The sequence below is a fragment of the Anastrepha obliqua genome, chromosome 6 (assembly GCF_027943255.1).
Source record: "Anastrepha obliqua isolate idAnaObli1 chromosome 6, idAnaObli1_1.0, whole genome shotgun sequence".
Taxonomy (NCBI): domain Eukaryota; kingdom Metazoa; phylum Arthropoda; class Insecta; order Diptera; family Tephritidae; genus Anastrepha; species Anastrepha obliqua.
This window is the reverse complement of record NC_072897.1, coordinates 19,190,930-19,203,171: the sequence shown is the minus strand read 5'-3', so window position 1 is coordinate 19,203,171 and position 12,242 is coordinate 19,190,930. Positions and strand designations below refer to the sequence as shown.

At 39.2% G+C, this 12,242-nt stretch overlaps 1 protein-coding gene across 1 annotated transcript; it reads left to right on the top strand.

The window, feature by feature from the left end:
- The first annotated feature begins 4,761 nt into the window (after positions 1 to 4,761).
- LOC129250200 (zinc finger CCHC domain-containing protein 7-like) lies at positions 4,762 to 5,148 on the top strand. Its single transcript, XM_054889834.1, has one exon. The coding sequence runs from the start codon at positions 4,762 to 4,764 to the stop codon at positions 5,146 to 5,148; it is 387 nt and encodes a 128-aa protein (XP_054745809.1).
- Positions 5,149 to 12,242: the final 7,094 nt, after the last annotated feature.

The window sequence follows — 12,242 nt, the reverse complement described above, 5'->3', positions numbered from 1 at the left end:
TTAAATATATTTATAAATTATTGTACTTGAATAAAAAAAATTAAATTAAAAATACTTCATACATAAATAATTAACTTAAAATTAACTTGAGTATCTAGAAATGCGGGTAAAATTAGAATTCAACATAAAAATGCCCCATTATATATTTTAAATTATACCTACTTTACTAGCAAAAATAATCGTGCATTTCCCAAGCAGTGTTTGGATGTTTGTCGTCTTTGTTATCTTCCGTTTGCTTGAAAACCAACACATAACTCAGAACCTTCTCCCACAGAAGAAGAAAACAAATGAAGCAACTGTCAAAAATTGCTTTAAGATTGGAAATACGAATAAGAAGCACAAAGCGTGTCGCCAGTACAGGAGACAAATTCCCTTCCCTCTTCCGCGGCCGTCCTTCACCCCCGAACAAAATGTTTCCCTTCCAGTGGAGACATCGTGTAAATGGGCACCTTCGTCTCAGCGTGCACTGTGTTTGCAGCCTAAGAGAGTCCGCGTTTGTCTCTTTTTTAATAAGCTTATAGCATAAGATATGCTTCGTATCTAAGCCGGCATGTTTATTAACATACTGAATGATGTCATCAGTTGACACCGTAGGTGAGAAAGATGACAAATGTAGCCACTTAAAGCGTACAGCCATCTCAAGTTCGTTGTTCACACCAGATCCAAAAACACGTAATTGATTTTTCTTACGTTTACTCTTTTTATTCTCAACAGATACCCAGGCAGAATCAGTGGGAGCCTGCGAAGAGTTTGGAAGTTGCGAAGCAATTATCCGCGAAGGTAAATTATTATTTACACTCTTAACATTAACGGAGGGAGCATCAACTCCACTAGCAACAATTGGGCGACGCAATAGCTGAGAGCGATTGCGAACGAAAGGCACAACAGAGGGCGACAAAGTCTCAGAGGCAGGGGCAGCAGCAGCGTATGAGATAGCAGCGGAGGCGTCAGCAGCAGCATTCGATGTATAACTGTTGGCAGCAGAAATAGTTGGCATAGTTGTTGACATTGGATTTGTTGTGTTAGCAGCGCGCGAGATACAGCTAGTCTTAGCATCAGCACAAATAGGCACATTAACAACCTCAGGATTTACTGCACTAAAGCAGTTATTAAATAATCTCTTCAGCAGTTATTAAATATCAACCTTTCTTAGTAGCATTTGCTTATCGTCGTAAAGAGATTGCAGCAGAGAAAGCACACGAACATTCTCTGCTCTAAGCCCAGCTAATTCTTGCACAACAGCAATGAGCGCAGATTCCATTTCTTTGTCTTTCTGTTGACTATTGTTTACCTTTTGAATAACGGGCAGAACAGATGGTTCTTGTTGTTTTTCTGGCACAATCACAATATCCAGATCATCCACAGGCGGCAATGCATCAGGTGTGTTGCGGGGTGGAGGCGGGGAGCGAATTGAGTTTCGCCGCAATTTTGTACAAGCTGCACAAAGAAAATCACGTTCAAAAAAGTCAGCATCAGCTTCCGACAGGTTAGCACATTTCAAATGGAAAAGTTCCTTGCATTTGGAACATTGTATTTTCGGCTGACCACGGTCAACTTTTTGCTTGCATGTGCAAGGCATGTTTTTAAAATAGGCACAAATTGAATTAATTTAACGGATTTGCTAGAAAATAAACACAAATTGTGGAGCGAACCAATACACGCCTGTATACCGCAACAATCAATACGCAATTTATAATGAAATAAACATCCGATTATTTATATTAAAAAATAGCATTTTTCTTTCAATATCGAAATAACACTTCTCATTGGATAACCCTAAATTTACATAGTTTCTACGTACATGGCCTATGCAAGTGTAGCACCTTCTGAGGAAGTATGGCGTTCGGTGTCATCTGGAAAAGATACCATCCTCATCGGCCGTAATGCAAACACCAAGCATAACATTGGGGGAAGCAGCGAGATGAATAATCGAGGTGATTCCCTTTTTGACTTCATTATTAGCACCCGAAATCTTATTTCGGACAAGGGCAACATACCACGTGTGTATTCTGAGCATCGGAAAAATCAATCAGTTGAGAGGAAGTTGTTAATATTTCTCTCTTGTCTCATTCGTCATATCACCCCGGAGAACCCCAAAAAGAACCGACTGGTGTTTGCTCAATAGGGTTTTCAACAAGAAGTTGAACAGGCGTATATTTTCCATCTCATCTACTGATAAACTAGACAAGCAGGTGGAACACTTAAAGCGGTCTTATCAGACTGCCTTTAAAGCGGCTTGTGCAGTATATTTTAGCAAGAAAGATATCCCTGCCTTATGTAGCAAGATGCTGATCGACTACAAAAAGGAGGTTAGGAGGGTTTTCAATGAGTGCTACCAAATTAGAAACTTTCAAGCTGTAATTGCGTATAATTTTGAATGAATTTAAAAAAGCCGTTAAATATGCGAAGCGAACCTCTTGGAAAGGGTGGGTAGAGTAGGGTTACTCGATGTTTCACTGAAATCTATCCTGTCTATTGACAAAATCATCTGACTAATCAATAGTTTTTCCCCTTCTAGTCTTGCAAGAAATCTACGTGGCGTTCATCGGTCTGCAATTTTAACGTATGGATCTGGTTTGGTGGGAAGCTCTTCGGAAGGGCTATAAGATCAGCAAACTGGAAAGGGTTTAAAAGACTGATTGTACTGGCATCCCTGGAGCATGTATAACTTGTTCCAGTGCTGCCTTTAATGTCGTTTTCCAATTACTTCTCATCGACTTTTACGTTATTTCCATCGCAGGTCAAAGGTGCAATCAGGTTAGAGGAGTTTGGCTTCTATAGACATTCTCTCAATGGACACGGTAGTATTTTTAGGCAGTTAACACCGCATTCCACTAAACTTCGTACATATCTCTTTATCCGTAAACTGGAGTTTGAGGATCGTACCAGGGCACTCTTACCAAGTGGGGAGGATTCAAAGAAAGCGAAAATCTGTGCCGATGCTGATACCTTTGTATTCACTGACGGCTCCAAGATGGAATCGGGAGTCAGAGCAGTCGAATACTGCTACTGTTTTTCAGGAAGAAGTCTTTGCGATTCTGCAGGCATGCAGAAGGCATAGAGAACGCGGGAGCGATAGAGAATCAAGCTGCCATCAGGCCTCTGACGACGCCTTGGTGCAGATCTAAACTGGTTAACTCCTGTAAGAAGGGGATCAAATCTCTAGTTTGTGCAGGTAACATTTGCTTTCAGCCTTCACCATTAAATCAACAATTCTGGTTGGCTGTAGATATTTGGGCGTTGGAGGTCTCAAATGGCGCTTCAGTGCTACTTGGGTTACATGAACTACTACTTAAACCATTTAACCTACGGACCTACCACAATCCATATTATTATAATACAATATATAAAGTTTTCCAAAACTTGAATCAAGCAATAACGATTTAGAACAAACACTGAAAAATGTTAAGACCACTAACAAAAAAAAAAAAAAATGATCAAAATTCTATGTAAACTAAATATCAATTTAGATGTCTGATACTCTCTTATGCACTTGTCAACGACACAGAAAGAGTAGTCTGAAAGAGACCGCGAGAGCGTACGCACGTATACGGAAGATATAGGAGAACACCATCACTTCATATTTATTTTCATAAATTCATTAAAATACATTGTAACAATATTCATATTCATTCTCATTAAATAAATACTTTTATTAAATATAACCACTTGGTGTTCTGGCCTTTACACCTCAGGAGTGGGATTTTATCTCAAAAGCCTACAAAAGTAACATCGAAAGCGAAAAACGAGTTCAAGGAAACGCTGTATCAAGGAAGTCGGCGTTAAAAAGTATTCGTGCATCTAAGTGAAGACGACAAAACGTTCACTTGCTGCATACGTTGTAGTTGCTAAGGTCTCAGCAACAGCGCAGTAGCAGAGGGGGGAAAAATGGAAAAAGCAAGCAAAGAAAGAAGTTGCAAAGAGAGACGCAACAAAGTGACGGCGAAGCAAAGAACAGCAGCGAAGCTCTTTTGAATCCAACAGTTGGTTGGAAGAAGAGGACGAAAAAGAAAAAACACGTATAATCAAGACGTTTTGGCGAAAGTTTGGAAAGACAGCCATGAATAAAGTAAAACTGAGCTCTTTAAAAGTAGTGCAATTGAATAAATTGCTACAATATCAGAACATTCATGTTGTTGGTAATAAAGCGGCTAGATTAGCACAGCTGGCTGAAATATATCCAGATGATGAAATAGATGTGGACGAAGTTGAAGACGACGGTGAAAATACAGGTGCTCGTCGTGTAATGGACGAACTACGCGGTATGATATTGCAACTGACAAAGACGGTGAGCGCTTTGGTAACCTCACGTGAAAGGCCAGTTGCAACTGCAAGTGCAGCACAAGGGACTGTAAATATTTCGTGAACGCCATCAAATAAAAGTGATGTCGGAAACGCAACACGAGCAACCGGAGTAGCTGTCCATAATCGAACAAGTAATTTGTGGAAATTTATGCTTTAATGCCAGAATATGATCCATTGAAGAACAACGTAAGCAGTGAAGTTTTTGTCGAAAAAGTAATACAATTGCGTAGGGCATACGAATTGTCCGAGCAAGAGACATTAGTAGCAGCACAATCGAAATTGAAAGGTGTGGCTAGATTCGCAAACAGTTTTTCAGTCATGGTCAGATTTCGTGCAAGCGTTCCAGCTTCAGTTACGTCAGCGCAAATGCACCACAATATGGCCCAACGGAAACGTCAATCCAAAGAGTCATTTGAGGAGTACTACTACATCATGTAGAGTATTGGTAGGGGACGGATGGACGAAGAATCTATAAACTCGTATATTATCGCGGCCTTAAATGATCCATCATTAACATGCACGTTATTAGCGCTTAAGTTGCCAACTTGTAATGACTTATTGCGCCCATTGAAAGATAAGGCTAATGCTTCAGGACCATCAAAGGCAAGCACAATGGACGAGAAAGGTAACAACGATAAAAATTCCGGATCAACGAATGAGAGAAAACTCAAATGTTACAACTGCAATCAATACGGGCACATTGCGTCAAAATGTCAGCAACCACAACGAAAGCAGAAGTGTACGAAGTGCAACAAGGTAGGCCACGATGCACAAGCGTGCCACAATGGAAAACTGACTGTTGCGAAGTTAGTGGACGTCTCAAAACGTGAGTACAGCAAATAAAGATGTTACATGGAATGGCAAACAGCTTGGAAGTTTACTAGACACAGTGACATGCCAAGATTTCCGTCTACGAAATGACTTCAGGGATTTGGTGGAGCAGTTATAACAAGCAACGAGTTCGTCGAAGCAGAGTTAGTCATCGATGGAATCACGATATTAGCCCCTTGTTATATCGTCGTTTATGACACATGATATTGTAATTGGTTGGGATGTATTGTGCAAAGAAAGTTTCAGGCTGACCATGGAGTTGGGCATCATGAAGGTTTATCAACGACGAGATCTGTCTTTTAACGTAAACGAAGCTTTAAACGAGGTACGTAGATCTTCAAGAGGTCAAATGTGTGTTGCAGAAATACGATAGTTGTTTTACTGAGGATTTGTCCGTTTTGGGACGATGCAAGATGACAGAGAAGGAAATCATCACCAACACCGACCAACCAGTGATTGGACGACGGTATCAGGTACCGCTATACCAACGTCCAACGTTATCCAAAATCGTGAATGAGTTACTTGAACGTGGTATTATCAGGCCGAGCTCGTCAGTCCATTCAGCATTGGTGATTCTCGTTATGAAGTCCAATGGAGAGGATAGGATGTGTGTCGACTACAGGGCACTCAACGCTGTAACTGCGAAAAAGCGTTTTCCGATGCCGATCGTCGAAGAACAATTATCCAAGCTATTTGGAAGCACAGTATTTACAACATTAGACATGTCTGCAGATTCCATTGACGGAAGGAAGCAAACATTATACGGCATTTCTAACACTAGACGGTTTATTTGAACATAACGTAATGCCGTTCGATCTACAAAACGCACCAATGGTCTTCCAAGAAATGGCATCGAAATTAATAAGAGGTCTAAAGCATCGAAACCAAATTGTTAGCTATGTAGATGAAGTCATCATCGCAACGAAGAGTGTAGCACAAAACACCGTAGTTAGAGAGTTTCTGGGCTTAACCGAATATTTCCGGAAATTCATCGAAGGGTACAGCATCATAACGAATCCATTAGCATGTTTCCTTAAAATGAATGCAAAATACCAGTGGTGCAAAGAGCAAGAGAAATCGTTCACGAAGCTTAAAGACATCTTAATAACCCAGCCTGTTGTAGTTGTGTTTGACCCTATGAAAAACCACGAAGTGCACACTGACGCAAGGGCCATTGGAGTGTCAGGAATCTTGCTACAGTCCGATAACGAGAATTGGAAGCCGGTCCAATACTATAGTCGCCAGAGTAGCGCAGCCGAGTCACAATATACATGTCATGAATTTGTCCTCGCGATTGTGGAATCGTTGGAAAGATTCAGGGTGTATCTTCTCGGCACAACCTTCGTGGTGCGGACTGATTGTAATGCTGTAGTGACGACCAAAAAGGTTACACAATTGCGGCCACGAATAGCCAGGCAGCGGCCACGTCTGCAGGAGTTCGACTTCTCTTGTGAGCATCGACCAGGTACCGTCATGTCACTCAACAGTCGCGGACAAGGTATTATCCATCAGTAAAACTATGGAACCGGAGGATTGGGTATCCACCATATAACTACAAGATAAAAAATACGACGAATATGCGCAATTATCAAAGGCGAAGAGGAGACAAGCGAAGATGAGCTAAAGCAGCTGAAAGAGGTTTATGCCATGCGAAATTCACGGTTATTCTGAAAGGTGGAGGAGCGTTACAAACTCGTTGTCTCACAGTCACGAGTAGTGAAAGCAAGTAATGACGATGCAGGACATTTTGCACCGGAAAAAACATTAGACCGTGTTAGAAAACATTTCCGGTTCCTACGAATGCGACATTACGTAAAATCTTTTATTGCGGCTTGCGAAGAATGTTGTTTGAATAAGGTCAAGGGAGGTAAGAGGGAGAGTGAACTTCATGTTGCCGACGTACTACCGATACCATTCAGACGTTTTCTCGGGGTAAATCTGGAAACGTCTACGTGTTGGTTATTGTTTGTGGTTTCAGCAAATATGTACTGCTCAAAGTCGGAAATACTAAGAGCGAGCCAGTAATCAAGGCAATGGAGGAAGTAATGGCTATTTTCGGACAACCACTGCGTGTTACCTCGGATCGTGGTACAGCCTTCACGTCGAAGCTGTTCGAGAGATTTCTTAACCAAAAGGGCACCCAGCATGTCAAAAACGCTATAAGAACTCCAAGAGCGAATGGGCAGGCTGATCGCACGAATAAAACTTTATTGAACGCTCTAAGATGTGCAATGGAAAATAACAAGGTATGGGATGAATCATTGATGGCAATCCAATGGAGTCTAAACTCGCAAAAGAATGAGTTAACGAAATGTACCCCAAACGGGCTCGTGTTCTATTTCGATCCAAAGGATGTTAATCAAAACCGAATGATCCAAGCTATGCATGATGAAGTTGTCCATGTGTCAGATATGGAGGAGAAACGCGACATAGCAGCTTCCAATATTATGACCGAACGTAATAAATGGAAAGAGGGGCACGACAAACGATATCAGAAACCGCACAAGGACGAAGTTGGCGACTTGTACAAGGATCCATACCAGGTGACGAAGGTATTAAACTACGACCGCTATATCGTGGAGGATTTACCGGACACGATGGCGACTCAGCGCCGCTATTGCAATGTGCTGTCCGCCGATCGTCTCAAACCATGGTGCGCTAATAGTCCAGAATCAGACATTCATGATGACGAAGGAGGCGGAACGACGAGGAGTCGGGAGAGGCCGAGCTGTCAACGACACAGAAAGAGTAGTATGAAAGAGCCCGCGAGAACGTACGAACGTATACGGAAGATATAGAAGAACCGCATCACGTCATACTCATTTTCATTAAATTCACAAAAATTCATTGTAGCGATATTCATATTCATTCTCATTAAATACTTTTATTAAATACTAGCTGTACCCGGTGCGCGTTGCTACGCCAACAACTAATATAAATTTAAGAAAAATAACTTACAAAAAATCAGTACACAGATATTCAATTCATTCAAAACCATTTTATTGATTGTTTTATTTCAAGAAAATTGTGACATTACAAAGTTTAGTTTCAATTCGATGTTTATTGAAGTGATGTGGGATACACAATATTTCTTGTTTTTCCATCTGATGCGTAGACGAATTAATCAGAAGGTTTTCGAACACGTGAGCAAGCCACATATAGCTGTCCATGTGAGAAGCATAGATTCTCCAAATTTTATCCACACACTTGTAACTATTGTCCTTGTGCTTTGTTAATAGTCATTGCGAAAGAGAGTCGCTCCGGGAACTGTAAACGTTTGAATTCGAATGGCATATCTGTGGGGATCATTGGGATACGTGGCAACAGTACGTCTTCATCTTTGAATTTTCCAGTCAAAATTGTTGCCTCGATAACATTGTTCATCATTTTAGTGACTGAGAGTCTGGTTTCGTTGCAAAGTCGTGGAGGATTTTTTTTTTTCTGTTGAAACGTATTCAATAATTATTCATTTACATTTCATATCATTACACCTAGTCTTAAAAACTAACAAGTAATATTTTTTTAACGATAAATTTAGAAATTCAAACTATATGTTGCTAACCACTAAATCCTGTGGTTTTTTTCCTTTTTAGACGTCTTGTGTATAGCTCTTTATTATTTAAAATAGAAGCTTCGGAGTTGCGGTGATTTAGCAGCCGTGTTGCATGTTTCGCTGCCATGATGGTTATTGCGTCAGACACAGTTGATATTTTAAGATCCCTGTGTAGGTCGATATTTCTCACATACCAGGATGCATTAACAATATTTCTTAAAATTTTATTTTGTATGCGTTGAACTACATTGACATGATTTTTGACTGCACACCCCCAAAGTTGGATGCCATATGTCCAAGCCGGTTTTACATTTAGTTATAAATAAGCAGTTTGTTGCTTGTTGAAAGTTTGGAATGTTTTCCAATAAGCCATTTAATTTTTTGGTATTTTATATTTAACTCTTTTGCTTTTATTTTTACGTGTTCTTTACATTTCAGCTTTGTGTCACGTGTCATTCCCAAATATTTTGCAGTGTTTGCATATGGTACTAATTTGCCGGAAATTTCTAGAGGTGTATAGTTAACGTTTTTATTTGTAAAATTTATATGTGTTGATTTGCTTGCATTGAGTTTAATTCTCCACTTGTTGGTCCACTCACCAATTGCATTTACCGGCAATTGCAGTTTCGCGGTTGATTCTGTTTCATCTTCACCAGTTGCTAAAATACAGGTATCATCTGCAAATGTAGCTAGTGTGCAGTTTGCTGATATGGGTATATCCGCTGTATACAACAAGTACAAAGTTGGACCCTTGGGGTACTCCGGTACAAATTTTTTTCATTGAAGAATATTCTTGACCAATTTTAACTCTGTAGTAACGATTATTAATATATGACTCCATCATCTTGGTATTATAAATTGTCTGGAAGCAAGGTCTTTCATTTGTAAATTAATCCTTCGTGCCAAACTTTATCAAACGCCTGTGCGATATCTTAGAATATGGCTGCGCAGACTTTCTTCTTCTATAACATAAGCAATCCGATGAACTTGATCTATGGTTGAGTGCTTTTCACGAAAACCGAACTGATGTGAGGGGATAAGTTCTTTTAATAATACAATATGTTTTAGTCTTGTCAAAAACAATTTTTCAAAAAGCTTTCCCATTATGGGTAACAATGAAATAGGTCTGTACGAGCTTAATTCATTAGTATCTTTTCCGGACTTAGGAATCATTATTATCTCTGATACTTTCCATTGTGAAGGGAAGTACTTTAGTTTTAATCAAGCATTCATTATACGTAGCAATTTTCTTAAAGCTTTTGGTGAGAGTTTTTTTAAAACTTCAGATGTGATAAGATCAAAGCCAGGCAATTTCTTTAGCTTTAATTTTTTTATTTCATTAAGCAACTCTCCGGTTGTAATCGGTTGGATGCACGTTGAATCCTGCACAGTTGAAAGATCATTAAAAGTGCCTTCAATTGGCTGACAAATTTTTTCTAAGTGTAAGGCAAACGCCTCTGCCTTCTCAAAATCATTTTTCCCCAAATACCATTATACAACCTTATAGGTGGATTGGGGCAGATAGGTCGTTTCATATGAGCTGTCATTTTCCATAGGGAGTAATCCGTTGTTTTGTCTGCCGATAATCTTTTAATTTTATCATTTAATTTTGTATTCTTGAACTCTATAATCTTGTTGGTAAGAAGTTTTGTAAGAAAATTTAGCTTAGTTTTGTATACGGGAAACCGTAATATCTGCCACTTTTTCCTTATTTTTCTTTTCTCGTGTAAGATTTTTCAAATCTCAGCTGGATACGATTGGCGGCAGTATTTCTTTTGAATTACTGGTGTGCTCATCCAAGTAGCATTTTGAATTTGCGTCGAAAAGTCTTCAAGCTCATTAGCAATGTCTTCAGAACTCTATATTATGCTTTTTACGTCTATTTTTTCATCGATATATTTTTGAAGTAGTCCCAGTCAGTAAGTTTGTTTGAAAGGCAGACATTGTGTGTAATTTTTTTTAATTCCACTCCAATGGTGAGAAAAATGGGTAAATGATCTGAGTTTAGTTCGACTCCATCTTCAATAAACATTAGGTTTCCCGGAATATGTTTTGTAACAAAAAGATCTATTAAATCGGGTGTTTTTTCGGACGGGTCTATTGGCCAATATGTTGGATTACCCGTAGAGATAATATCACAGCCAAGTTGTTGAGAGGCATTCAATAACTCGCGGCCTTTACTAGTTGTTAAACGGGAGCCTCAGTTTACATGTTTTGCGTTGAAGTCTCCTCTAATCACAAATCTTCCCTTATGTTTATTTAAAAAAAGTACTAATCTTTTCTTCCTCATAATGTTCTAAAGATTTTTTTTACCAAAATGGCACTGCCTCCTCTAGCATGATTTAGAGGATGATTAGAACAATACATAAAATAATTTCTGAAATTGATGAACATTTGCTTTGTTGGGTGAGTTTCTGATATAAGACAAATGTCAATTTCTCTGTTTTCAAGAATAAGTTCAAGTTCCTCCTTTTTCTTCATGATTCCATATGCATTCCAGGCCATAACTTTGACGGTCGTTCACATGTTTTTGACTTTTTGGTGTCTTGCTTTTGTTCAAGCTTTTCAGTTCTTTTCAAAAGCAATTGGTTGAACGCGGCTTGCTCATTTAACTTCGACAGAATTTGTTCAAGAGCATTGGATTTGCTTGGTACGCTGTTGTTATTCTTTTCAGATATGACTTCTGCGAAGCTTCTATCTGGTACAACAGTAGCATTTACATTAAGAACTTTTTTTCTTGTGTTGTGTTCATTTCTATTTCCGGTGCTTTTATTACGCAGTTTTTGAAGATGTTTTGCAACTTCGCATCCTTAATAACTGGCTGGATGGTTCTTCCCACAGTTACAACACTTAGGCGGTTGAGTATCCTCCTTTGTACATTCAATTGTGGCATGATTTCCGGCTCATTTTACGCATTTTGGTGGTTTACAGCAGTAATTTTTTGTATGCAAGAAACCTTGGCAGGACTTACACTGCGGAATTAGCTTTGAAGGTTTCAGAGGTTCTACTTTGACGACAGAAATCAGTATGTGTTTAATTTTATACACTTTTTAATTTCTTCATTTGGTTCGAAATATACAACGAACATATTTAGAGGCTCTTTTGCTTTCCATTTTAGTTTGCGGAATGCATTTGTGACTTTTAGACCTCGTTGCTTTAAGTCAGACACAATTTCATCTGGATCACATGAATGGTGTAGGTCCTTTACAATGACTCTCAATTTTCTGGTTTGTTTATTTTCATATGAGTGCCAGGAGAGTTTGTTCTCATTAAAAATCTTTGTAATTTTTCTATAATCAGAACTATCGTAAAGAGATATTTTATAGGAATCTTTGCCGGTAAGTTTCAACGAGAAATTTAAAGTCGTGTTGCTTTTCAGTACTTGTTGAATTTCTTGATAGCTTTTATCGACACCTGAAAGCATTATTGGTAGTGGACTTGGTTATCTAACCCCCGGAGTTGTTTCTTTTGCTGTCTCTAAAACCGTGTCAGAAGAGCCTTCAATTCTTCGTTTTTTCGATTGCCTTTTCGGCTTGGTGCGAATGAACTCCAT